The sequence below is a fragment of the Vulpes vulpes genome, chromosome 1 (genome assembly GCF_048418805.1).
Source record: "Vulpes vulpes isolate BD-2025 chromosome 1, VulVul3, whole genome shotgun sequence".
NCBI lineage: Eukaryota > Metazoa > Chordata > Mammalia > Carnivora > Canidae > Vulpes > Vulpes vulpes.
In genome coordinates this window covers 127,623,916-127,650,345 of record NC_132780.1, presented here as the reverse complement: position 1 = coordinate 127,650,345, position 26,430 = coordinate 127,623,916, and the positions used below count along the sequence as shown (strand labels likewise).

The 26,430-nt window shown below is 34.9% G+C and overlaps 1 protein-coding gene across 25 annotated transcripts in view; it reads left to right on the top strand.

Moving 5' to 3' along the window:
- Positions 1 to 26,430, top strand: part of DLG1 (discs large MAGUK scaffold protein 1) — a 228,720-nt gene that overhangs the window by 23,091 nt on the left and 179,199 nt on the right. For 2 of the 25 annotated variants that reach the window (XM_072726366.1, XM_025990319.2), the window contains exon 1: positions 14,998 to 15,580. The exons of 22 other annotated variants lie outside the window; for them this stretch is intronic. In XM_072726366.1, coding sequence (XP_072582467.1) covers positions 15,551 to 15,580 — 30 coding nt within the window. In that variant the 5' untranslated portion in view covers positions 14,998 to 15,550. Of the gene's footprint in view, positions 1 to 14,997; positions 15,581 to 26,430 lie in introns of those variants that run through there. One more of the 25 variants, XM_025990316.2, reaches the window with a different exon arrangement.

The window sequence follows — 26,430 nt, the reverse complement described above, 5'->3', positions numbered from 1 at the left end:
GGCTTATATATCCTCTATATGTTCTTAAATGGTGGCATATTAGGTATAGTATGATTGCAAAAAGAAAAAATATTAAGTTAGGTACATTTGGAAGAATACACACTTTGCTTTCAGTAATACATTTTCAGTTATCCCTGCTGTCTCCAAGTTGGGTGTTTCAGCATTGTGAATATACCAGGTCAAGAAAAAGAAAATGGAATGACTGCTAATGGTTTCCGGAATTAGATAGTGATGATGGTTGCACAACACTTGAGTATACTAAAAACCAGTGAATTGTACATTTTAAAATTCGGTGAATTTTTTGGAATGTACGTTATATTTCATTTTTAAAAAGAAATATTCCTGTACCCCAAAAATCTTCCTTGTACCTTTCTTAGTCATTACCTATATCCTCTTCCTCAAAGGACCATCTTAGTTTCTAACACCATAGATGAGTTTGCCTCTCCTAAAACTATATTTTAACAGATTGGTGCAGTATGTACTCTCTTATATCTAGTGTCCTTTTTCTTGTATTTGGGAATTTCATCCACAAGTGGAAGTTTTTTCAGTCTCTCTGCTATATAATATTCCCTTGTATGATATATATATTGTATATTTATCCGTTCTATTGATGGCTATTTGTGTTGTTTTCAGTTTGGGGTTATTGCTGCCTTGAACATTCTTTTACAGTCAGTTCTGCCATAGCAAAACATACATGTTCTTAAAAATCAGTTTTTACAATGTAAAATGGTGCAATTAAAAACTATAGGGCTTATGTAAAAAAGGAAGTTAGAGATTCAAAGCTCAAAACTTGGTGAGTGACATATAAAAAAAGGTAAAACCTTAATAAAAATGGCAGCATAGTTTCATACAAGTTAAATGGTTAAGGAGTATGTAAGTACTACAATAAATATGGCATTTTACCTTGAAAACAACTCTTGTTTCCTATGGAAGTGTGTGTTAGGACTGTAGCTCGTGAATTGTACAGTGCTGATCTAGTGATTTATCTGACATTGGATGTACAGTTGTTAGCACAACAGGTGTGGATGAACATGAATCCTAACATTGAATAAGCTAAAGTATGAAATATGTGTATTTTGTGTATGTCTGTGTGGTTCATTTCATCTGGGTGTAGTTTTCTGTTCTTACCTACTGTTTCTCATGGACAAGATTGAATGTAAGCAAATGTGAAATTTGTGTCATGCTAGTATTGTTCCCTAACACATTAGTTGCATTGGAACAAATTTACTTTTTCAAAGTGTTCTAGCAGAACTGTATGTGTATTTTTGGTGCACCTGTGTATGTATTTCTGTTGTTTATATACCTGGTTGTGAAAACGATATGCATATGTTTAGTTTTGGAAATGACAGCAGTTTTTCAAAATGGTTGTGCCTGTTTTTTATAATTACCACCAGTACATGCAGGTTTCAGTTGCTTCACAAATTTACCAACAGTTGTTATTGTCAGTCTTTTTATTAATAATTTTAATCATTTCAGTAGGTGTGTAGTAGTACTTCATATTGTTGTATTTGCATTTTCCCTATCATTAACAAGATTAATAGTTAATACCTATTCATGCTTCTTGTTCATTTTTGTTATCTTTTGTGAGATGTCTAAGTTTCTTGTCTTTTTTTTTTTGGATTATCTTTCATCTTATTTATCTGCATATGCTTTTTTTGTTGGATATATATATATATAATATATATTTTCTACTACTCTGAGACATGCTTTTCCTAATATCTTTTCAATATTTCTTAAATCTAATATAGTTCAATTTCTGGTTAATACTTTTTGTGCCTACTGAAATGTTTTTCAGTTCCAAAGTCATAAAGTTATCCTACTTTATTATTTGTCAAAAACTTTTTATGTTGCTTTTCACGTTTACATACGTAATCCATATGCAATATGCACAATTTCACATGAATCAGTATCTCATTGCATCTCCATTTTGGCACTTTTAGCCTAAACCATCCTCATTTTTTTTGCCTAGATTATTGTAATGGTCCCTTTAATTGGCCCATTTGCATTCATACTTGCCCCTTTTGAATTTACGACCACTTTGCCTCCAAGATTTTTTTTTTTTTTTTTTTTTGCCTCCAAGATTTTTATAAAATGCAAGTCCTGTCATTACCCGTCTTTGGCTTTCCATTCCTCTCAGAATGAACTGGGAGATCCCTAATGAGACTGAAAAATCTTAAATTATTTGACCACTGACTGTTTTCCCACTCATCTTTTAGAACTTTTTCATTCTTTGGTCCCTGGTTCCTCTTAGCTAAGGGTCCCCACATAATAATAATTACTTTGCATAGGAAGTTTTCTCTTTCTAACTCCTACTCATTTTTAGCATTTTATTTTAAATGTCAGTTCTTCAACAAATATTGAGCCCCTATTACGTATCATGTGTTGGACAAGGTCGCTTGAATAAAAGCAAAGATCTCTGTCCTCATGGAGCTTACATTCTAGCGGCAATGCAAGTAATAAACAGTAAATTATCTAGTATGTTAGAAGGTGATAAGTAATACGGGAGGGAAAAAAAAGGGCAGCAGAGTGAGGGTATCAAGAATGTCAGAGTCATTTGCAATTTTACAAAGTACATTGCAGTGTACTTTGCAGTTTTTAATAGGGTACTCATGAAGGGCTGATTGAGAATGTGATATTTGTATAGAGAGTTGGAAGTTGATAACAGCTATTTGGGGGAATAACCAGTGCAAAGACGGTAAGGCATAAGGCTGGAATGTATGAGAAACAAGATGCCCAGTATGGCTAGAGCGTAGTGAGTAAGGGTAAAAGTGATGGAAAGTAAGGTCAAAGGGTAAGGCAGGGACAGATATGTAAACCTTCTGCAGGACTTTGGAGTGGAAGAAATGACATTATTTAACCAATCCGGCTGTTTTGTTGAAAATACCTTATGGTAAGAGTAGAAGCAGGTGACCTGTTAGAAGTCTTTTTCAGTGATCCAGTTAAGGATGTATGTAGGCGGGAACCAGAGTGGTAATAATGGAGGTGCTAAGTGGCTGAATTATGGATATTTTAAATGTAGAACACAAGGATCTGGGACACGTTGGAAATGGGGTTGAGAGTAAGATGGAGATCACTACAAGAGAAATTAAGGATGACTGCGAGGTCACTTCCTGATAGAAGCTGTTCTTTACCTCTCAGTTTGTTAAAGCCTCTATTATAGCACTTTCTGCCTCTGCTTGATAATATTCATCATTATTGTAATTAAATGCTGTGAATTCTATACTGTTTTGTGTTATTTTGGTGCCCCTACTAGACTGTCCTTGCGGTTAGAGACTATCATAGTTACTAATATATATGTAGTACTTGCACAAAATAGCTGTTCAATAAATATTTTTCAAATGAATTGAGAATTGTGTCTTCCCTATTGTAATTAAGTAATAGACTGATATTATTATATTTTTTTCTAACTTCATCCTAAAAATCTTCCAACTCCAGTAAAGTCAAGGGAATAGTACAACATACTTCCAATGATAGTCAACAATTAGTAACATTTTGTCATAGTTGCTTTTTCTGTGTATGTGTATTTTTGGGAAACTGAAAATCATTTGCAGGCATCAAGCACTTAAACTATGAAAACTTCAGTGTATATTTCCTATGAGTAAGAATAGTCAAAACGTTCTCCTGTGTAAACAACCATAGTACTGTTATCACTACCAACAAAATTAATAATTTTATTTTTTCCTCAATTCATTCTTACAGTTGTCCCCAGATATATAAACTTTACCCTGCCCTTGGAGGAACAAAGGTTTCTTTCTAGTTGACAGGGAAGTTTCCTTTTACAGAAGAATACCAGCTAATAAATACAAATGACATAAAATGGGGTGCAGGGAATCTATATTTTGAAAACTAATGAAATAAGTTATTCAGGGAAGGATCATTAATGGGTCAGTCAAGTAAAAATTCACTTAGTACAAGTTGCTGAAGTGCCCACTTACCTACAGATACTTAATAACTACAAAGAAAAAAACATACCTGTACAATGGAATATTGTGTACTTCTGGGGTGACACAGTAGGAAATTGAATATATCATTATGAAGTCTGCTTATCAAAAATGGGTCTAATTGCCCTTTACATCTAACTTCCTGTTACCAGAAATATAGGACTTCATGGAATGACTTAATGTGAGGAGACAAATAAAGAATGTGTGGTACTCTAGAAGACATGGTCTCTTCAAAAAGTTAATGTCATTTAAAAAAGGAAAGGAAAAAAAGATGGGCAGGGTAAAGCTTGTATTTCTTTTAATGCTAGTATATAAAATTTTTGCAATATTCCTTTTTTTTTTTTAAGATTTTATTTATTCATGACAGACAGAGAGAAAGGCAGAGGGAAAAGCAGGTTCCACACAAACGCAAAGAGCCCGATACGGGACTCGATCCCAGGACAACGGGATCACACCCTGAGTCAAAGGCTGATGCTCAACCACTGGGCTACTCAGGTGTCCCTGCAGTATTCCCTTCTAAAACAGGCTAATAAGTTTTTTCTTTTTTGTTGGTCTCTCCTTTTTTTTTTTTTTTTTTTTTTTTTTTTTAAGATTTTGTTTGTTTTGTTTCTTTGGAGGGAGGGGCAGAGGCTGAGGGAGAGGGAGAAGCAGAATCAGACTCAGACTCCCCACTGAGCATGGAGCCCAACACAGCCCGATCCCAGGACCCTGAGATCATGACCTAAGCTGAACCCAGATGCCTGACCAAAGTCCCCATTGCTCTCTTATTGAGTGAGAGATTTTTATTAATCAGTGGTTATAGGACACTCAAGTTATTCCACACTTGGGGGATCCCTTGAAGGGATCTGTGTCCTTCTGACATGACTGCGTTAGTTTTTGAGCATGTCCTTGCTTTCTGGCACAGTTTTCCCAAGTTCATTTTGAGCTTCCCTTGACTCAGAACAGAATCAGCCAGCAATAATGGCTTCTTTCTGTTCCATACAATTGCCTTCTCTTTGAGGTATTATCTTTGAGAGGTAAGAGTATATAGAGGCAGTTGACAGTCTTCTAACTGTAGCCTTTTGCCCCAGAACTGGTAAAATAAAATTTGAGAAACTTTAAACATTAAAAACATTAAACATTACTGCTCTAAATACATTTAAAATATTAATATTTTAAAACTATCTAATATATTTTTCTTCCTTTCTTAAAAAACCCTCATGTATGTATTCCATAAGAATGGATAATAATCTTATTTTCAAATTACATAGTTTTAAGAGGGCATGTTCACAGACCTAATATTTTGAGGTGCCATAGGAGCATCTAGATTCTTGTATAGTCTCCTAACGTGTATGAGATAAGCCAGGGTTTGGTCTAGTATTTGGAGCTAATACTCACTTTAAGAATTCAGCAAACTGTCAGGGGTGTTGTGACTGCCCAACTTCTATTATTACTATATGGAAAAAGAGAACTCAGAAGTTCAGGCTTCAAGGCAGGTGTTTCTATCTTTATTTAATAACTTTCTTGGTAATTGGATTTGTTACCTAGACAAATGAAAATATTGCAGTGAAGTTAATAAAGTAAGGAAAGAAAAGAGCTGATTAGAGATAGAAACATAACGGAAGGTTTGTTAAAAAATATTTGCAGAAAAATTGGACATAAGAAAATGAAATCCTCTCTGCAGCAGTGGCTGCTAAAAATGATTTGGTATAATCGGCCATGTTTTTCTTTCCATATATATATGTTTTTGGCTTGTACTTTTGCAGCTTTGTGTTTAAGCATATCTTAATGTGTTAGATATCTTTCCATATCTATCCACAGTTGTCACATTTTTATTGATTGCTGCCTGGTATTCCTCTAAAAATAGTTGTCTTTTTTGATAGGCATTTAGCCTAAATCTATAATTACCAATTGCTGAAGTGAACCTGGAGTCAATTGTTTAATTGTATTTAAGCCATTAAGAAAATATCGGCATTTTATTCTAAGATTTTTTTTCTGATAATAGACATTAGACTGATTTAGAATATTTATTTTACTGTCTCCTCTGAAATACAATGGTTGTTTTTTAATTTAGCTTTTAAAACTTTTGCTAAAAAAAAATACCCAGAAAACAAGAGCTATTTTATTTTTAATCATTTGTATCACCCTTTCATTTTTCTTTTTTAAAGATTTTATTCATTTATTCATTTATTCATACAGAGAGGGAGAGAGAGGCAGAGACACAGGCAGAGGGAGAAGCAGGCTCCATGCAGGGAGCCCAACATGGGACTCAATCCCAGGTCTCCAGGATCACACCCTGGGCTGAAGGTGGCGCTAAACCGCTGAGCCACCTGGGCTGCCCCACTCTTTCATTTTTCTTTTCGTTTTTTTTTTTCTTCTTCTTCTTTTTTTTCTTTCATTTTTCTTAAAACCACTTCACTGTTGAGAGCTAGGTCTTTAGTTTACAGTAACATTTCTAAAACTCATTACGTTGTAAGCAGGAATAGATAAGTTGCAATTAAGGTTTTCATTAATTTTTAAGGTTTTTAGATGTTAGTTCACATCATGAATTGGGAATATGTATTCAGTTTTCACTGCCTTTTTTTTCCTCTGAAGACAGAATTAAACACTGTTCAGTGAGACTGTATTTGTTAGAATAAACTGTTTTGGTTCGTTTTCAGGAAGAAAGAAAAGGAAAAAAATTTTAAATAGTTATCTCATTTGCTTTATTCCTTAAAGAAAGTAAGTGCTTAGCTCCTATTTCCTTGGTAAGAATATTTAAAGTTATACAAATACTACCACCACTACCTTTTACAAATTTGCTTTTGAATTGGAGTATTTGTTTTTCCTTAAATTCTCTGCTTCCATGTCCTTTGTGCCATTCCTTTCAACTAGAATGTCTGTATCTTTCTCCATCTTGGACGGCCCAGCTCAGAAACCTTCCATGTGAGGTTCTCAATCCATCTTTTAGCTGAAACTAATCTGTTCTGAATGCCTGTGGCAGGCACTTTGTACCTTTTTTATGGGACTTACATTTTACTGCTATTTGGGCTCTATTTCAGTCTTTCTCTTTTAAATAATGTAGTATTTTGAAAAAAATTTCTATATTCAGAAGAATTGCAAGAATAGTAAGATAGATACACTGCTGTCTTGTCACGTTTGTTTGCTTTCTGTACATACACACACATATATAAGCTTTTATTTTTGCTAACCCATTTGAGAGCAAATTGCAGGCCTCACGAATCTTTTACCCTTCATGTACTCCTATGAACAAGGGCCTTTTTCTTTAAAAAAAAATTATTTTATATGACTATGTTTAAAAACACCTAGTATGCAATTATAAGACAGGAAATTTAAAATTAATATAATGCCATTATCCATACAATGATATTATCAGTCCATATTCAAAATCAGTACATTTTTAATCTTTGACCACCTATCCTATAATTCTTTATCCCTGAACCAAACTTCCACTTCAGTTCTTAGTATGGACTTTGGAAGACAGCTGACAAAATTTTATAATACAACTTTATGAACCGTCACAATTTTTAATCCCTGCCTTTGAAATAATTGGCAGTCAGGTATTGATGATTGCTGCCTTTTTCTATTTCCTTTATCATTGAACTCAAGGTTCTTATCTTTCTTCTTGATGTTCTGTTTTCCTAGCAGATGTCTCTCTCTGAGACACTAGTCTGAACTCTACTTCACTCTTCTACAGTGTCTCTTTCCAATTTTTAGGCGAAATGTTTTGAAATAAATAGAATATGCGAAATTTGAAATGATGTACAACACTTATGCAAAGCCCCTATAATTAAAAAGCTGATAGGTATACAAGGGAACTGTACATGAGATATCTGCAGGTGATTTTTGATGACCACTCTGCTGTTACTTTACATTCACTATTACTTAATATCTTGTATTTTCTTATTTATATCTTAGGACAGTCTTATCTCATCATTTAAGTGATAGTTGCAAGTACTAGAACCGAATGACATAGCTCTCCTTGAAATGTAACTGGAGTATAAAGAAATGCTATGAAAGAAGTGAAACAACTGCCATATTATGCCAAGCTATTAATCTAGGAGAAAACTTGGCAAAGTTATCCATTTACTAAGAAAATAAAAGTCTTTGTTAAAGCTTAGGTATGCCACAGTAGTAATAGATTTATATGCTGCAAGAAGGCGGCATCCCAATATGTCTTGAATTATGAGTTATGATTATATGACGTTTTCAGTAGCTAATTTAGGTAATTTTGGTTGTTCTATGTGTGTGTCAGGATCTGTTACTATCTTCAGTATTAGAACAATGATATCTCCTCTTGTGCTCATAAACCCTGCCCATCCCCTTTTTGGATTAGCAAAATGATACAAGCTTATTGTAATTGCTAACTTTATAGAAGTAAGTTTTCAATTATGTGAAAGTCACCTTCTCAAATAATGCTAACAGCTTCTGTTCTCTTAATCTTTTTCTCTTTGGAATCTCATTCTCTACTCTCACTTAATATCTGTAACCTCTTTCTCTTTCTTAGACCTTTGTACCTTTCTTTCCTTTATCTTATAAATATATTCAAAGATTCTACTAAAAGAAAAACAGAAAAAAAGTTCTTCTTAGTAGGACCTGATAGCTTGCTTACCTTCTTTTCCTAGCTAAGCTTCTTGAAAAAAGTAGTTTACCTTTTTTCTTTCTTTCTTTCTCATTTTTAATACACTGTAACCTGGCTTCTGACACTCCTTTTCCACGATTAACTTCTCTCTTATTTTCTGTTATTTACCTTTAAAAAAAAAAAATCTGTGATTACAATAATTCCAGCATATCTTAAAATATACATATACAGAAAAGTGATTGAAAGTCATCTTTTTTAAACATTCTTTCTCTGAGGTAGTCTCTTTTAACCATTTGATACATATTCAGCTAAATCCTATATGTTAATCTATTATTTAGCTCATACATACATCTTGAAAAATGAGACATAAATACATTTGGCTTTCTGAATCTGTATACTTAGATATATTGCACTACATTGTATAATATAGAGCAAATTGCTTAATTTAACTTTTTTTAGTTTCATCTGTAAAGAACAGCTCACCTAATATGGCACTTTTAGTATGAAATGGGATAATTTATGCAAAACTTAGATCAGGGTCTGACACACATATTAAGTGTTCGATAAATGATAGATTTTAAAAATAAATCTTTATATCAAAATGTTGCATACTCATTAGTAATTTATTAGTGTAGCAAAGGATAAAGAACCTTTTTTTTTTTTCCACTCTTCTCTTGTGTTATATTTTGAACACTACTTTTCATCCATTAAAGTTTTGTCATGAGGCTGTAGCAGTTGAATCACATCTGCAGACTTCACTTATAATTCTGGTTCTCTTGCTATTTCCACCACATCTCCAATTACTTCCTTCACTGAAGTCTTGCTCCCCTCAAAGTCATCCTTGAGGGTTGGAATCAGCTTCTTCCAAACTCCTCTGAATGTTCATATTTTGAACTCTTCCCATGAAGAATTTTTTTTTCCATACCACAGAGGTTCTTAATGGCCTCTAGAATGGTGAATCTTTTCCAGAAAGTTTTCAGTTTACTTTGCTCAGATCCATCAGAGGAGTCTATCTATGGCAGCTATAGCCTTACAAAATATATTTCTTAAGACTTGAAAGTTGAAATTACTCCTCAATTCATGGGCTGCAGAATAGATGTTGTGTTATTAGCAGGTATGAAAACATTAATCTCATTGTACATTTCCATCAGAACTCTTGGGTGATCAGGTGCATTGTCAATGAACAGTAATATTTTGAAAAGAATCTCTTTTTTCTGAGCGATAGGTCTCAACAATGGACTTAAGATATGCAGTAAATGATGTCGTAAAAAGATGCTTTTGGGCACCTAGGTGGCTCAGTTGGTTAAGTGCCTGCCTTCAGCTCAGGTCATGATCCCAGGGTCCTGGGATCGAGTCCCACATTGGGCTCCCTGCCCTGCAAGGAGTCTGCTTCTCCCTCTGCTTTTCTCCCCCGTCTCCCCCCCCCCCCACCTCCAAATAAATAAATGCTTTTTTTAAAAAAAGATGCTGTCATCCAGGCTTTGTTATTCCATTTATAGAGCACAGGCAGAGTAGATTTAGCATAATTCTTAAGGGCCCTAGGATTTTCAGAATGTCAAATGAGTATTAGCTTCAACCTCAAGTCACCAGATGCATTTGCCCCTAACAAGAGAAATTAGCCTGTCCTTCAAAACTTTCAAGTCAGGCATTGACTTCTCTAGCTATGAAAAGTCTTCAATGACATCTTCCTCCAGTAGAAGGCTGTTTCATTAATATTGAATATCTGTTGTTTAGTGTGGCCACCTTCATGAATTATCTTGGTTAGATTGCCTGGATAACTTGCTTCTGTATCCATACTTGCTGCTTCACCTTGCAGTTTTATGTTATGCAGACAGCTGCTTTCCTTAAACTTCATAAACCAACCTCTGCTAGCTTCCAACTTTCTTCTGCAGCTTCTTCACCTGTCAGCCTTCACAGAATTGTAGAGAGTTAGTAGGGCTTTATTCTGGATTAGATTTTGGCTGACAGGAATGTTGTATCTAGTTTGCTCTTCTATTCAATAAATTTTTTTTAAAGGTTTTATTTATTCATAGAGATGCAGAGAGAGAGAGAGAGAGAGAGGCAGAGACACAGGCAGAGGGAGAAGCAGGCAGGCTCCATGCAGAGAGCCTGACATGGGACGCGATCCAGGGTCTCCAGATCACGCCCTGAGCTGCAGGCGGCGCTAAACCGCTGCGCCACCAGGGCTGCCTTTGCTCTTCTATTCAGACCGCTAAAACTTTCTCCATGTCAGCAGTAAGGCTCTTTTGCTCTTTTATCATTCATGCATTCATCGTAGTAGGATTTTTTAAAGATTTTATTTATTAGATAACGACAGAGATAGCGAGAGAGAGCACAAGCTGGAAGGACAGGGAGAAGCTGACTCCCCAGGATCGTTACCTGACCCGAAGGCAGACGCCTAACCGACTGAGCCACCCAGGCACCCCTGGAGTAGTAGCACATTTAATTTCCGTTGAGAACTTTTCCCAGCATTCACAACTTGCTCTTTGGCACAGGAGGTCTAGCTTTTAGCTTGTCTTGGCTTTTTGGCCTGCCTTTGTCACTAAGCTTAATCATTTCTGACTTGATTTAAAATGAGAGATGTGTGACTCTCCCTTTCACTTGAACACCTAGAGGCCATCATAGGGTTATTAGTTGGCTTAATTTCAGTATTGTTGTGTCTCAGGAAATAGGGAGACCCAAGAAGAGGAGTAGAAATGGGAGAATAGGTCCGTGGAGCAGTCAGAACACAACAACATTTGTTAAGTTTGCTGTCTTATGTGGGTAGAGCTTGTGGTGCCCCTAAACAATTAAAATAGTAACATCAAAGATCAGGGATCACACATCACCATAACAAGTAGAATTATAAAGTTTGAAATATTGCTAGAATTACCAGAATGTAACACAGGATCACAAAGTGAACAAATGCTGTTGGGAAAATGGTGCCAGTAGACTTGCTTGACTTGGGATTGCCACAAACCTTCAATTTGTAAAACAAACAAAAACCCACAGTATCTGTGAAGCATAATAAAATAAAGTGCAATAAAATGAGGTATGTTTATACTTTTCTGACTACTCTACCCAGCCCTGTATATTAGGAGTTTTTCCATTTTCCTTGGCCTTGTGAGAGCTCTTGGGATTGTTCTGTAGTTCATTCCCCACCTATCAAGATCTATGGAGCTCTCTCTGTACAGCTCTTTTCTCCCTGGTACTCTTACCTGTGAATTTGAGACACCTGGGCCTTCCTGAATTCTCATCTCTCTCCTTACCTTAGATTGCTTGGCTTTGTTTATTTCCCCCGTCTGCTGCCTGGAAACTTTTTTCAGGCAGTTATCTGAACCATTTATGGGGCTGACCTCATTTGTTTTTCTTTTCACAAGGATTTCTGTTTTGCACTGCCTTTTGTTCAATATCTGAAAATAATTTTTTTCTTATATATCTAGTTCTTTAGTTTTAAGGCAGGAGAGTCGATCCTTTTTCTGTTCTGTCATGGTTGGAAACAATCGCCTGTATATAGAAAGCTGTTGGTATTCTAAAATACTGTATTATCTTATGTGCCTGAATATTAGGTGAGCTGTTTCCATCCCAGAAGGCTTATATTTGAGACTTCTAAAGTTGCTTGTATTACAGGGTAATTTCTAAATTATTTTGCACACAGTTTAAGAAGAACACATTGGCTTGTTGAATATAACAGATTAAATAATCATTTCAAGTATGACCTTAAAAATTGTCAAGTATTGGATATTATATACAAGCTTTTTGGAAAGATTAAAAAGTATATTGATGAGTAATAGTAAATGGTTATATTCTAGAGATTCTAATATAATTTCTACAGAGCAAATGTGGAAAATTGTCTATTATGTGAATAGGTACTGATAGTGATTTAAGATAAAATGTCAGGTGACATTTTAATATCTGGATTCAAAAAGTGCAGCATCTAAACGACTTACATAAAAGTGAAATTGATGTTTGAGGTCAAAATAATTAGACGATTCAAAAAGTGTCCGTATTACAATGATGACCCTAACATTTAAGGTGAATATGAAGAGCTTGTAATTGTTTTCTGAATGTGAGTGGAAAAAAATATTTTAGCCATATTATTTTAATAATATGTGTTGTTAAATATATACATTAATAGTTAATTTAAAGTAGGTATTTAAATTATTTTATCTATATTCTTTTTTTTTTTTTTTAACTTTATTTATTCATGAGAGACCCAGAGAGAGAGAGGCAGAGACAGAGGCAGCGGGAGAAGCAGGCTCCACCCACGCAGGGAGCTCGATGGGGGACTGGAGCCCGATGGGGGACTGGAGCCCGATGGGGGACTAGATCCCGGACTCTGGGGTCATGCCCTGAGCCGGAGGCAGACGCTCAACCACTGAGCCACTCAGGTGTCCCTATTTCATCTATATTCTTACAGGCTTAAATTTGATTTGGCAAAACAATTTTAAATTGTTTTTACTGGGAAAATGGAGTATCTAATTTTCAGGGTCATTTCAGAACTCTTTAATTTTGTAATCACCAATAGTTTAGATTTTAGAAAGGCTGTTCATTAATTCAACAAATATTATTGAGCCCCTGTTATATTCTGGTTACCAGGTGTTACGGGTAAAGTGCTAAATACATGAGACATTCTTGAGTCTTGCCCCATTGGAGCTTAGAATCCAGTGAATTGAGAAATTGAGATATAGGAATTTTATAAGTGGAAGGTCTCTTAGAAACCACTGAGTTTTATTTTGTTTTTATAAAAGGAGAAGTTGAGGTACACCTCCTGCCCCAAAAGAAAATGACTATTTAAAATTACACAACGTGTTTCTGACTCTTAGTATTGTGATTTTCAACCTCCACTGTTAGAGGCCTGTCAGACTTAGGAATATGTTCTCTCTGGGCTAGACTATTCTGATATAATAAAATTTGCACCTAAATATCAGAACACTAAGAGAAACCAGCTGAAGAGTTTCATACACCTTTTTATTTTGCCAATTACCTAAATTGTTTTCAGTATTTTTCCTAAAAATGATAAAGTTTAATTATTTGAGGAGTCATTAGCTTTGAGTGGGCTTTACTCTTTGATGTTCAGAGCAAAAGATTGTTGGGGTGTAAGGGGAAGAAGAGGGTGTAAGTACTCTTTTTTTGTGTATTTTTTTTATTGGAGTTAGAATTGCCAACATACAGCATAACACCCAGTGCTCATCCCGTCAAGTGCCCCCCCTCAGTGCCCGTCACCCAGTCACCCCCACCCCCTGCCCACCTCCTTTTCTACTACCCCTTGTTCGTTTCCTAGAGTTAGGAGCCTCTCATGGTTTGTCACCCTCTCTGATATTTTCCACCATTTTCTTTCCTTTCCCCTTTATTCCCTTTCACTATTTTTTATATTCCCCGAATGAATGAGACCATATAATGTTTGTCCTTCTCCGATTGACTGACTTCACTCAGCATAATACCTTCCAGTTCCATCCACATCAAAGCAAATGGGTATTCATCGTTTCTGATGGCTGAGTAATATTCCATGTATATATAGACCACATAGAAGAGGGTATTCTTAAACTCCAGCCAATGTATAATTTCCAGGCTTTCTGTTCTGCTTTGGGAAAGGATTTGTTGGCCCATGGTGAAATTTACTTCTGCCCACTCCAAGCCCCTATAGCTACATTTATGTCTATAGATTTATAGCTGTAACTGGCATTTGGTAAGCACTTAACAAGGTTGGCAATGTTTTTAATGGCGTGCACATATTGTTTAATCCTTGTAATAGTACTGTTAGACTCTGTTTAAGGTAAATTTTCACTGGATGTGTCTTAAGTGCACCTTGTTGGGATTGAAACAAGAAGCTATCACCTGAAAGCAAATCAGTAATAATAATGATGATGATTATAATATGATAGATATAAGTGATATGTGTGTGTTAAATCTTGTAACCCTTCCAGTGAAAGTTGCTGATGATGTAGCCTTTGGTATTTGAAACATTAGGCATAAGAGGCAAATGGTAACAGTTTAGTAATTTGAATTTGAGGTCCTTCATAATACCTATAGACCATGAGGAAACCTGGTGGACAGAAACTGTTGGTAGTTCTCTTCTTTACTGTATGTTTCTAAAGGAAAGTGGCAAGCTTATGACACTGAAAGCCAGCTGTACCCCTCTGCCTTGTCTCCTAGCAGCCTATCCAGCTCCGTTTCACAGTGATTTTGAGGACAGGACATTAATTCACAATTCATAAGTAGTTAGGTTACTGCTGGGTTAAAAACCAAGTCTTATTGAGGAGTTTGAAATGCTGCAAAGTTATAATTATCTTTTTGTGGTGTTAGTTTTTTAATTTTTTTGTAAGGGATTAGGTGAAATGGATTTAGTAAGGCACTAAAGTTAAAATCTGGCTTCATTGGTAAAATGTTGGGGTTTTTTTTTTAGTAAAGAGAGAAGAGGTAAGTTTTAGAGATAATATTTTAAATTATTGCATTTTGTTCTCCTTTCTCCCCTTCTGAAAAATACCACATGGAATATTCCATTCATTACTGTCTGAGAAAGTCATTACTTTGCAAGCTGCAGTTGCTGAAATGGTTTAGTGGAAGAAATGTTTGCTTGCATTTGGGTTTTTTTAGTGGATTTTTTTTTGTGGTGGTAGTTTTTTGAATATTCAAACTGTAGCAAGCAAGAAGCAGATTTAAATTTATATCGGGGGAAACCTCTTTGTGGAACATTTCATCAGATGACTCCTTGTCAACCTCATATCTTGGAAAGAGGGATTAATGAAATAGCATCTGAAGAAGCAGTGAACTCTTGTGGAATAAACTCTGACATCTTCCACGGTGTTTTATGGGATAATTTCAAGTTCTTCAGATATAGATTACATAAAGAAGATTGTAGGGCACGTGACACATTCTGGTTTCTTGTATTTCAGAGAGTAGAAAAATTGATACCTCTAAGAATGGATCCTGGAGAGATCTGATCACAGTTATAACTTTTTATCTATGGTTTTATCTCACAACTTAATTTTTAATTTTTTATTCATATGGAACTTAAAATAGTTTGCAGTAAACTGCTTTATGTATAAAATATTGTAATGGTAAAGTAATGGATTGCCTGTGCATTGTAACCACAAAGGTAAGATACAGTATGCTTTCTCCATTTCCTTATTGTGACAGAATGAGAGGCCTTTTTGTTCATTACAGATTTTGAAAATAAAGTGTAACATTGTTATATATTTGAAAATAATTGAATCTGTGTGATGCTTAGTTTATATTCTTTAGGGAAGTAATATTCTGAAATTTGTTTCACATAGCTAAAAATAGTGTATTGAATGGATTTTTTTCCCCTCAGATCTATAGGAAGCATTTTTTCCCCAACAGCAAAGGTTTAGAAGGCCTTGATTATATTTAAGTCTTGTAAATATATTCTGAAAGCTCTCCCCCTCTATTTTATTTTCTGCCCCAACATGTCATATTGGTTTAAAGTATAACTCATTTTGGGAACATTTCCTAGACTCTTCCATCAATTGTAAAAATGTTAATTTTTTTCCCAAGAATTAGAAAATAGTCAAGTTCTGATTGTGTTGCCTTTAAAAAGATGTTGATTTGGATTTAAAATGATTAAACTTGTACAACTACTCCTTAAGGAACTACTTGTTTTTAAGTCTGTTTTACTCATTGTCCTCAAAGTGCAGCATACTTTACTTAATCTCTGAGTTTGGTTTCTTTTGGAGCACCAGTTTGTGAACATTGTGTGATTGTGTAAGATTCAGAATGCTTACATTTTCAATTTATACATTGGTTTTTATGGAATAATTTACTTTGTTGATTCTTATTTCTGTACACTTTTAAGATGACAGTGATTGTTAGAATTGTTGAGATTATAAAATAATGTTCAGTAATAAGAGCAAGTAAATTTGTAAATTCTGAAAATTTACAGGATATGCTATTCCCGTATAGTGAATTATTGCTTACAAAAGGAAAAGTGAGAAAATTTTTGGAAATCAGTTTTGTTTGCTTGTTGCTCACAGTTATAGTTCAAACAGTAGGAGTTTTAATCAGATACAAACATGTCAGTTACCTGGTGCCATCCTGTTTATAAGGGAATGTGTACCTCTAAGTAAAATTCTTAAATATTGAAAGGGCAATAAGTCTGGAAAACAAGGTATTGGTTTTTGTTTTCTCCACAAGTTCCTTTCATGGTTTTCTGTGGTTAGTTCTTAGTTCTTCCTGTGATTCACCTTTTATCACCTCACTCATTTTGGTTTGTATTTCTGATTTAATAGCCAGGTTATTTGAAACACTTTCTCTCTTAGCCTTATTTTTCTTAACAAAAAAAGTTTGTATTTAATCCTTTATAAACAAAAGAGACTACTATTAAAAAAAAGTTATATGGAATCAATATCATAAAGTTTTTATAAATTTTTATTATGTAACCGTTAAAGTAAAAATAGAAAAAGGTGTAGGTGTGTAGGTTGGAAATTAGGAAGCCTAAAGCATTATTTGTAGTTACTTTTGAAGGAGCTAAATTAAAATAATTTCATCTATTATTAGAAATAAAACCTTTGAACATTTAACTAATGACTACAGCAGGAAGAGGAAAATTCTTAATTTTCTTTTCAACTAAATTGCTATATGTTTTCTCTCAAGTCTTTTTTCTGATCTTGAGAGAGCTTTATGGTTTTATATGTGTTTTTAACGTCTGACACTATAGTTGATGTAATTCTATCATGTTAATACTAAAACACCTTTCCAAGTGAGATTTTTTTTCCATCATCCGCCTCCCCTCTCTCCCACTTGTGTAGGCACGGTGAGCTAGGTAGGCAAGTTGCATCACTGCTACCATGGATACCCTTAAGAACGGGCATGTGGGTTGAGCTAAAGCAGTGATGATTAGTTTTCTGGGTTTTTTCTTCCCGTAACTGTATGTTCTTCACAATGAAGACTTTTATTTTAAAACGTTTGCAAACGACTAGGTTGTGAGATGTGATGACTAAATCATCACTGCTACTGAACTGCCAAACCTTGGCCTCTATTTACAGTAGTATTAATGTCATTTACTAATTTAAGATGATCATAAATAGCTCTACATTCTTTTTCTGATTAATATGTTTTAAACACAGATATTTGTTTTACCTCTTAGTGAAAATGAAAATATACTTCCCCTTTGCATTTTTAAAAATATTGTTCTGAATTTAGATATTTTGCAGGGGAAAAGATCCTAGTGAGCATTTCTATCAGCAGTATTTATGATTATTGTTAGTATACATATATAGATTTTTATGTAGTTTAATCAGCTTGGATACAATATTTTGTATTTCACATAATGTCTTTTTAAAAGATATTATTTCTCTTTATAAATTTTGTTCTTAGTAGCTTCTTTGTGATACGTATCAGGTGGGGTGGAATTAATATTGTCAGGGAGCCAGGCACACAAGTGTGGTTTTATCAGACTCCTTATCACTGTAGGAAATTAATTTGGAACATACAAGGTCCAACAAGAATGATGGTAGTATTGTTATATATGTTGTTTTCTTTTGTTAGCAGTAAAGCATTATGTAAAAACTATAGCTAAGGGCATTAATATTAATATTCTTCAGTATAGAGGTTTCCCAGCTGTCCATTCACTTCTGAGAGAAGGGAGTTACATAACTTTAGTACCAGAATTTCTTGCAGTAGAATCATGTGCTTTTCCATCTTTTGTTATACTGCTTCTTTATCAAGTATAAAAAGGATGTTCTTTATCTCTATTCCTTTTAGGCTCATTTAGCAGAAGTTTAGGTGGCTGGAGAAAGACCTGAAAAGAAAATCAATTATTCCTGTATGTTCTTAATTAAGCTTAGAAAGGAGAAAAGAAACTTTCTATTTCAGGAGACTCTCTTGTATTCAGTATCTGTTGTTATTTTATTATTTAACTTATTTTTCAAAACTTGGAGTCCATATTAACTGCCATTAGGGTGATATTTGAAGTTGATAGATGCAGTCTTCGTAGTCTCTTCCAGGTAAGGATTACCAATACATGTTTTAGGAGTTGGAGATCAGGTTTTCATTATTTTATTATCAGGTCTTCCCCCCCACCCCAATTCTTTTGGGGAAAGATCTTCTTGCATAATAATTTCTTCTTGAGATCTTCATGCATAATGATTTTCTCTGTTTACAAGTACTTACCCCCAAATCTTATTGTTCAGATTCCAGCTTACATATGACTTCTCAAGGAAGCCTTTCTTAATGCCTAAGATTAAATAAGGTTCCTCTACTTCTATAGGTATACTTTACTATTTCTTTATAACACACACTGTATCATGTATTTATGTGAGTCTTTATTTATTTATGTTTCTCTCACTGTATGATAAGCTTTAAAAGTAAGACTTTTTTACCTCCGAGGTATCTTGGATGCCCAAGTGTCTGAATATCTATTTACAGTGGATACTCAGTAAATAATTATTGAATGGATGAAGCTTTGGCACAGATACACCAAATTTGTGGATTAAAAAAAGAATACTTTACCTTATAATGGATTTTAAGTCCCATTTTGAATATGGTTACATGTTGACATCCTGGAAAATTGTCACTGAAATTTATCTATTTATAATGGATTCCAAAGGATCCAAAAACTGGCCTATCCTTCCCAGTGTTTTCCACCTTTTTGTTAGTTTATTGTAACATATCATCCTGTTTTGACACTTGACTACTAGTTAATTAAATATTGATAATATTTGCCAAATCAATAATTTGATTTGTTGACTGTATATATAAAGTATGTATTTTCTTTATGCCTTATACATAATTTGGGAGAGACAGATCCTTTTCTGGTTTTTAGGGCTTCTGTCTCTAGGCTGAAAATATTAACTAACAACTTCACTCCAATAGAACTTTTGTGCAGTGGTAGAAATGTTATATATCTGTCCAGACCACCAGCACATGAAATGTGACCAGTTTGACAGGGGAACTTAATTTTAATTTTCACTAATTTAAATAGACTTAGTAACAACTATTCCCATCATACTACCAGCCAAATAGACTAAGTAACAGCTATTGCCATATACCAGCCAACCCTTCACTTACCTGCTTCCCTTGACTTTTAAAAAAAATTTTTTTGAGTGGGTAATAAACTTATGTATTACTCAAACTCAAGTATCAAAACTATCATTAAAGAGTTTAAATAGCTTTTTCTCACTTCTTTCTCCCCCCAGACCCCATAAGAAACTGTTTTTGTTTCTATTTTTTGTCAGTGGGGTTTTTCCTTCCTTTTTTTTTTTTTTTTTTTTTTTTTTTTTTAAGATTTTGTTTATTTATTTGAGAGACAGCGAGCACTAGCGGGAGGGAGAGGCAGAGGGAGAAAGAGAAGCAGGCTCCACTGAGCAGGGAGCCCAATGTGGTACTTGATCCTGGGACCCTTACTTAGATCATGATCTGGGCCGAAGTCAGACTTGACCGACTAAGTCACCCAGGCACCCCTTTCTTGAATGTTTTTATTTCTCCCTTATGCAATAGGTCCTGTGGTTTTCATATTTTTACAATCTTGTGCCCCTCACTGGTTTTACTTACCACACCCCAAAGTTCTCCATTTTAGCACACAGAGCTTTTCCTCATTCATTTTTACAGAAATAACAGTATTTTATTGTGTGGCTATATCATACTTTTTTTAATCAAACATGAACTTTTAAATAAATGACATATAACAACTGGTTCTACCTGGAGAAAGATGAAAGTTGGATCCACACCTAATACTGTGTATCATGAGAAATTCCAAATACTCAGAAAATATAAATGTATTTTTGTTGGGCACTGAAGTTCATTCTTTTACAGTTTATAAACAGTGCTTTGGCAAACAACTTTGTATATATGTAATTTTATATTTGTGCAGATGTACCTATTATGATATTAGAATTGCTACATTAGAGAGTAAAGGCATCTGTAATTCTATTTTTTTTAATTTTTAAAAAGATTTTATTTATTTATTCATTTTGGGGGGGGGGCAGAGACATAGAGGGAGAAGCAGGCCCCCCCTGCAAGGAGCTAGATACGGGACTCGATCCCGGATCCTGAGATCAGGACCTGAGCCTAAGGCAGACACCCAACCGCTGAGCCACTTAGGCTACCTGCATCTAATTTTAGTAGCTAATGCCCTACTCTCCTGCATTGGAATTGTGCCATTTTGAATTGCCACCAGCAATTTATCAAAGTGATCATTTCCCTGAAACTTTGTTGATGGAATATATTTTCAAATTTTTGTATTTTTGACAGTTTCTTGGGTGAAAAATGTTGTATAAATATAGTTTTAATTTGCATCTCATATATTCAACCAAGATTTATTATGGTTTTTCTTTTGGGTTGTTGGTCTTTTTCTTCTCAATTTTTAGGAGCTTTTTATATAGCAAGAAGATTAGTCTTTGTCTGTGATAGGAGTTGCAGGGTTCCCCCCGCCCCTTCTCTTTCTCCCTCTCCTACCCTATTCTAGAATTTCATTTTTAAATTTTTGGACCATTTGAAGATTGTCCTGGTGTATAGTGTTAGTTAGAATCATTTTTCTAGTGATTACCCATTTTCCCAGTGTTTACTTAAAAAATCTGTATTTACTCCCACTGAATCGAGATGCCACTTTTTGACAAATTCTCATAAGCATTTGTGTCTACTTCTGGACATTCAATTCTGTTTCATTGGTCTGTTCATTCATGAACCAACTTGACAGTGTTTTACTTAACAAAGCTTTTTAGTATGCCTTAGCATCCAGTATATTCTCTCTCATTGGTCCCTGTTTTTGAGCTTTTCTTAAAAAGGAAGAGGTGGACTTACCTAGCCAAGAAAAAGTGTTTGGGTATTAGAAATACCTTCTAAATAAGTAGTATACCTTAAGGAATGTTTTTTGCCCAGAAGAGAGAGGCAGGAAAGCTGGTTATGTTTGTCTCTTATATACCTTTGCCAATATTAGTATAAACACCCAAGAAGAGGCTGGATGATAGTCTTGATTCCCTAGCCTGGGGAGCAGCATTTTAAATTCATCTCTTAAGAGTTTTTAATAGTTGGTTTTGTTTAATCCAAGTCACATTTCACCTATTTCATAAATTTTGCCTAGTCTTTTTTGCTCCATGACTTTACCAGTTGACTAAAGTAATCTGCTTTCTGATTAAATGAAATAGATTTATTTCTAGTGCCAACTCTGGTTGGTGTTGGATGCCCAGAGGTCTGTCTGTATTGAGAATTCTAACAGGTTGAAAGGAAGAGTGCTTGTCATCAGGCAGTCTCTTCCATGGCTGAGGGATTAGAGAAGTATGGGGGACTTGGCAGAACAATGGGGTCATCTGTATTTAGTATATTTTGAGAATCCTTACGCATTAATGAATGATCACCTAAAGCATTTAAAATGACTCCATTGCTTGGATGCCTTATAATTTATTTAATCAATAAGCATTTGAATTTTTTTTTTTCTTAAAATGATGTACTTGATGCTTAATCTGTGACCATAACCATGATTCTTAAGTGAGGAATTTCTAGTATAAAAGGTATGGGCATTTTCAGTGTTTTCATAAATATTGCCACAATATCTTAACTCTTATCACCTTCAGACTTTTCCTAGTTAAAATGCCCTATTTTATATTAAATGTATTTTCGTTAAATTGCTTCTCCATTTACATCTGGAAAGGCTCATTAGAGTTCCTGGTCTTATTCATAATGATTGAATTTCTTTGAACTTTCCAGAATATGTCGTCTTGTTTCTTGACTACCTTTTTGTTTATTTTTAATATCTAATCAGTGTTTACCTGGGATTCAGCCTTTATTTTTTTTTTTAAGATTTTATTTATTTATTCATTCATGAGAGACACACACAGGCAGAGACACAGGCAGAGGGAGAAGCAGGCTCCATGCAGGGAGCCTGTCGTGGGACTCGATCCCGGGACCCTGGGATCATGCCCTGGCCGAAGGCAGGCGCTAAACCGCTGAGCCACCCAGGGATCCCCTCTGGGATTCAACCTTATTTCGGACCTACTGAATTGGAATAATAGAGCTTGCTTTTCAAGTACTATCCTTTCCTTTTACAATTGGACTTTCAAAGGAATGAGGATAACTAAGACTTCTGTTTTTTCTATTTTGTTACTTTCTGTTTTAAAATTTCTGGTAGTCTGCATTCTGTAGAATCACTCAACTGAAGTTGTGTCACTTAGCCTGGGCAGAGAGGATAAAGAACAGTATTTAAGAGCTCAGGCTCTGGAGACCTTTGAAGTTCCAGGTCTAATGCTTGATTCCTGGACAAGTTACTTACTCCTATGTTTCAGTTTCCTCATCCTAAAATGGAGAAAATAATGGCACCTGTCTTAAACGGTTTTTAAAGATTAATTGAGCTAATTAATACCTGTTAAGTGTGTGAAACGACAACTAGCACATAGTAAGACTTTACTAATTGTTAGATCTTTTTACTAATTTTTATTAAATAGTAATACAATATGTAACATTCTTGTTGGAAAGAACAGTCTTTCTCTGAATCATTCACTTTGTTTTCCCTCTTTTATAATTTGCGTTCCTTCCCTTTTATGACTAGTGTGCTGGTTCTTATTAGGGGTGGTGGATGGTTTAGGTACAGCTCTTTAATTAAGGCATTCTGAAAATAGGAATATAAGAATGAAAAAGGGTGAGATTTGAAGATTTTACTTCCCTGTTTGACAGAGAAAAAGAGAGTGCGTGCGCGCGCGCACACACACACACACAAGTAGGGGGAGAGGCAGGCAGAGGAGGAGGGAGAAGCAGGCTCCTGGTGGAGCAGGGAGCCCAAAGTAGGGCTCTATCCCAGGACCCTGGGATCACGACTTGAGCCTAAGGCCTATGCCCAACTGACTGAGCCACCCAGGCATCATGAAAAAGGTTGAGATTTTATTAAAGACACTTCTACCCCTGCCTTTGTCTGTTTTATCTACCTCCTCTTTTGCTGCATGGATATTAGAGTTAGGCGAATGCTTGATCTTTGGAGACAGCTTGCTGAGTCTTTGGTTGCCAAAAGTTCATGACTGTAATAACTATGATACTTCTTTTGGTGATTAGTATGTAGCTATCTTACAGGAATAGAGAAAAAGGATTGTCCATATGTGGGAATAGAAACTTATTTTGTGATTCCAGTGGGTACTCAACTATTTGTTTTAACTAGATAACTGATAGAGTGGTAGGAAATAAATCACCAGAGAAATGATGACTTGTTAGCTCATTAATACTTGGGAATTACGAATAGAAAATTTGGCTTCTTTGGGTGAAACAACTGTCTTTTATTTAAATATTCATATTTAGATATGAAAAGTCAGGGCACTTTTTGTTGTGCTAGGTTGTATTAAAGTTGTATGTTAGCCAGCAACTTTGAAAGAAGTGTTGTAAAACTTTTTAAAAGAAGGTCCCATGCACAGATATCAGATTTTTTTTAGATTTTTAAAAGCTAAATTTTAATAGTGAATAGAAATACTGCCCTCTACTGTTTGCTCATTGTTTTACTGCCAGGTAAAAATGTTCAATAACTTATAGGATGATTTTTCAAAGTGTATATTAGATTGGAGTATGATTGTATAAAACATTCTGATAGTTGTTAAAGTGTATATTTTGCTTATTGCCAACTCCCATTAAATATGTTCATTGTCATTTTGGCTTTTAGAAAAACTTGGATCTTGGAACAAAGTTTAGTTTAGTCTTAGCTTCTTATTTTATGTGGTGAGCTTTAAGTAAGTGGACCGGCAGAACTGAAAATATTTACTGCCTGGCCCTTTACAGAATATATTTGTTGACCACTGCTCTAGATGAACTTCTGATCCAGTGGGGATGATTTTGAGTTGATGTTTATAAAGGACACATAGAAAAAGTGCCAAGAGTAGTTTAAGTAGAGTTAGCATGCAATAAAAAAAAACATGCTTTCATTATTAGCACCGTTCCCTCAGTTCAGAGGTATATTAACATCTTCCAGTAATTCCTAGAGATTCCTGTTCATCAGCCATTAGCAGTATTTTGCTTCATAGCCTTGTTAGTGTCATCATCGTCATGACTTTTTTTTTTTTTTTGTAAAATGCACTAATCATAGCATGCATCTCCATGCCTTTTTAGAACTGTGATCACTATCCACATAAAGATATAAAATATTTACAGTACCCCAGAAGACTCCCTTTGGCTTTTTACAAACTTGTTTGTCCTGTTAATTTGGGAATTTTGATTTCCATTTTGGAGTTATTTTGAATAAAGCTGCTTTGAACATTTTTATACAGGTCTTTTTGTGGACATATGTGCTCATTTCTCTTGGGTATATATATGTGGAAGGTAGAGGAGACATATTTCACCTACTTTCTAAGTTTGACTCTTCCTCCATTACGAAGTGATAACTTTTCAGTTCTTCATAAACCCTGTGACTAACATACCTACCTTTTGTCTACATCAAACAAGTTTTATTTATAATGTCAAGTTTGGTTGATATTGGATGTCTAAAGGTCTTTGCTGAGAATTCTGATGACAGATTGAAGGAAAAAGTACTATCATCAATTAGTAGTCTTTGCCATGACTGAGGGATCAGAGACTTGACAGAACAATGGGATCATTTGTATTTAATATAATTTGAAAATTCCTTTATGTCATTGAATACAGTTCTACAGCATTTCAAATTACTTTGTTTTGATATGTCCTAAGACTTCCTTTATTTCATTTATTGTACTTTTCACTTTTAGAATGTCTATTTGCTCTCTTTTGGAAATTCGGTATTTCTTTTTAAATTCATTATTTTATCCACTTTATATATCTTTCTTCTTGTGTTTTTATTTTACGTATTTAAAATTGCCATTTTTGTCTTATGCTAGTTCTGATGTCTGTATCATCTATGGTTCTAGTGTAGGTCTTCCTTATTCATGTTTTCCTGATTCTTCTCATATCTTGAAGTTTTTGTTGTATGCTTTACATTGTAAAAAAACTATCGAGATTAAACCCTTGTTCTTTCCCTTTCAGTAAGCTAGAATGAAACTAATCAGCTAGGAGTTGAATCTGTTTATGACCAAGTTGCTATATTAATTACTTTCTGCTTACTGCTATTCTCAAATATCCTAAGAATAAGATCAGTTGTCTTTCATAGGTGCTTTCAACCAGCAGGACTTTAGGATCTAAGAACTTTGAGACTACAGAAATGTTTCACTGCTTTTCTAGCCCAACTCCCAACCTCCTATACTGTAGTACCCTCAGTAAATGTCCCAAGAGCATGATCCAGGGTATAGGGACAACAGACTCTCCCATTTTCGGCTCTTCTAGGTTCTGATTTGTCATGCCAACTCACATGTCACTAAAAACTCCCCTCCCTAGCTGCCTAGCTGGCTCAGTCAGTAGAACTTGCAACTCTTGATCTCAGGGTTGTGAGTTTGAGCCCCAAGCTGGGGATAGAGATTGCATTTAAAAAAAAAAAAAATCCACTCCTTACCCCAGCAGAGTTTCTTACCCCAGCCCAGTCCTTTGCCTCCTTGAGTCTAAACTTGCCAGATACTTCATATACATAAGTGTCTGCCTTCTTAAGAAAAGGCTCATTTCTTTGGGCTTTGGATTCTTCAGATTAACTTGTATTCAGAAAGTTCCTTTTTTTTTCTTAATTAAGCTTTATTTTGTGATGATTTATGTGTTGTAATAAATAATAACAGGTCTCATGTGCCCTTTACCCAATTTCCTGCAATGATAACCATAGTATAATATCACTAACCAGGATATTAACATTAATACAGTCAAGGTGCAGAACATTTCCATCACTACAGAGATCCCTCAGTTACTTTTTTCTAGCCACACCCACTTCTCTCCCACCCCTATCCCCTTCATAATTCATAACAATTACTGATCTGTACTCCATTTCTAATATTTTCTTATTTCAAGAATTTTATATGTAGGTGGAATTTTTTTAAAGATTTTATTTATTTATTCATGAGAGATACACAGGGACAGAGAGAGAGAGAGAGATGCAGGCAGGCAGAAGCAGGCTCCATGCAAGGAGCCTGACGT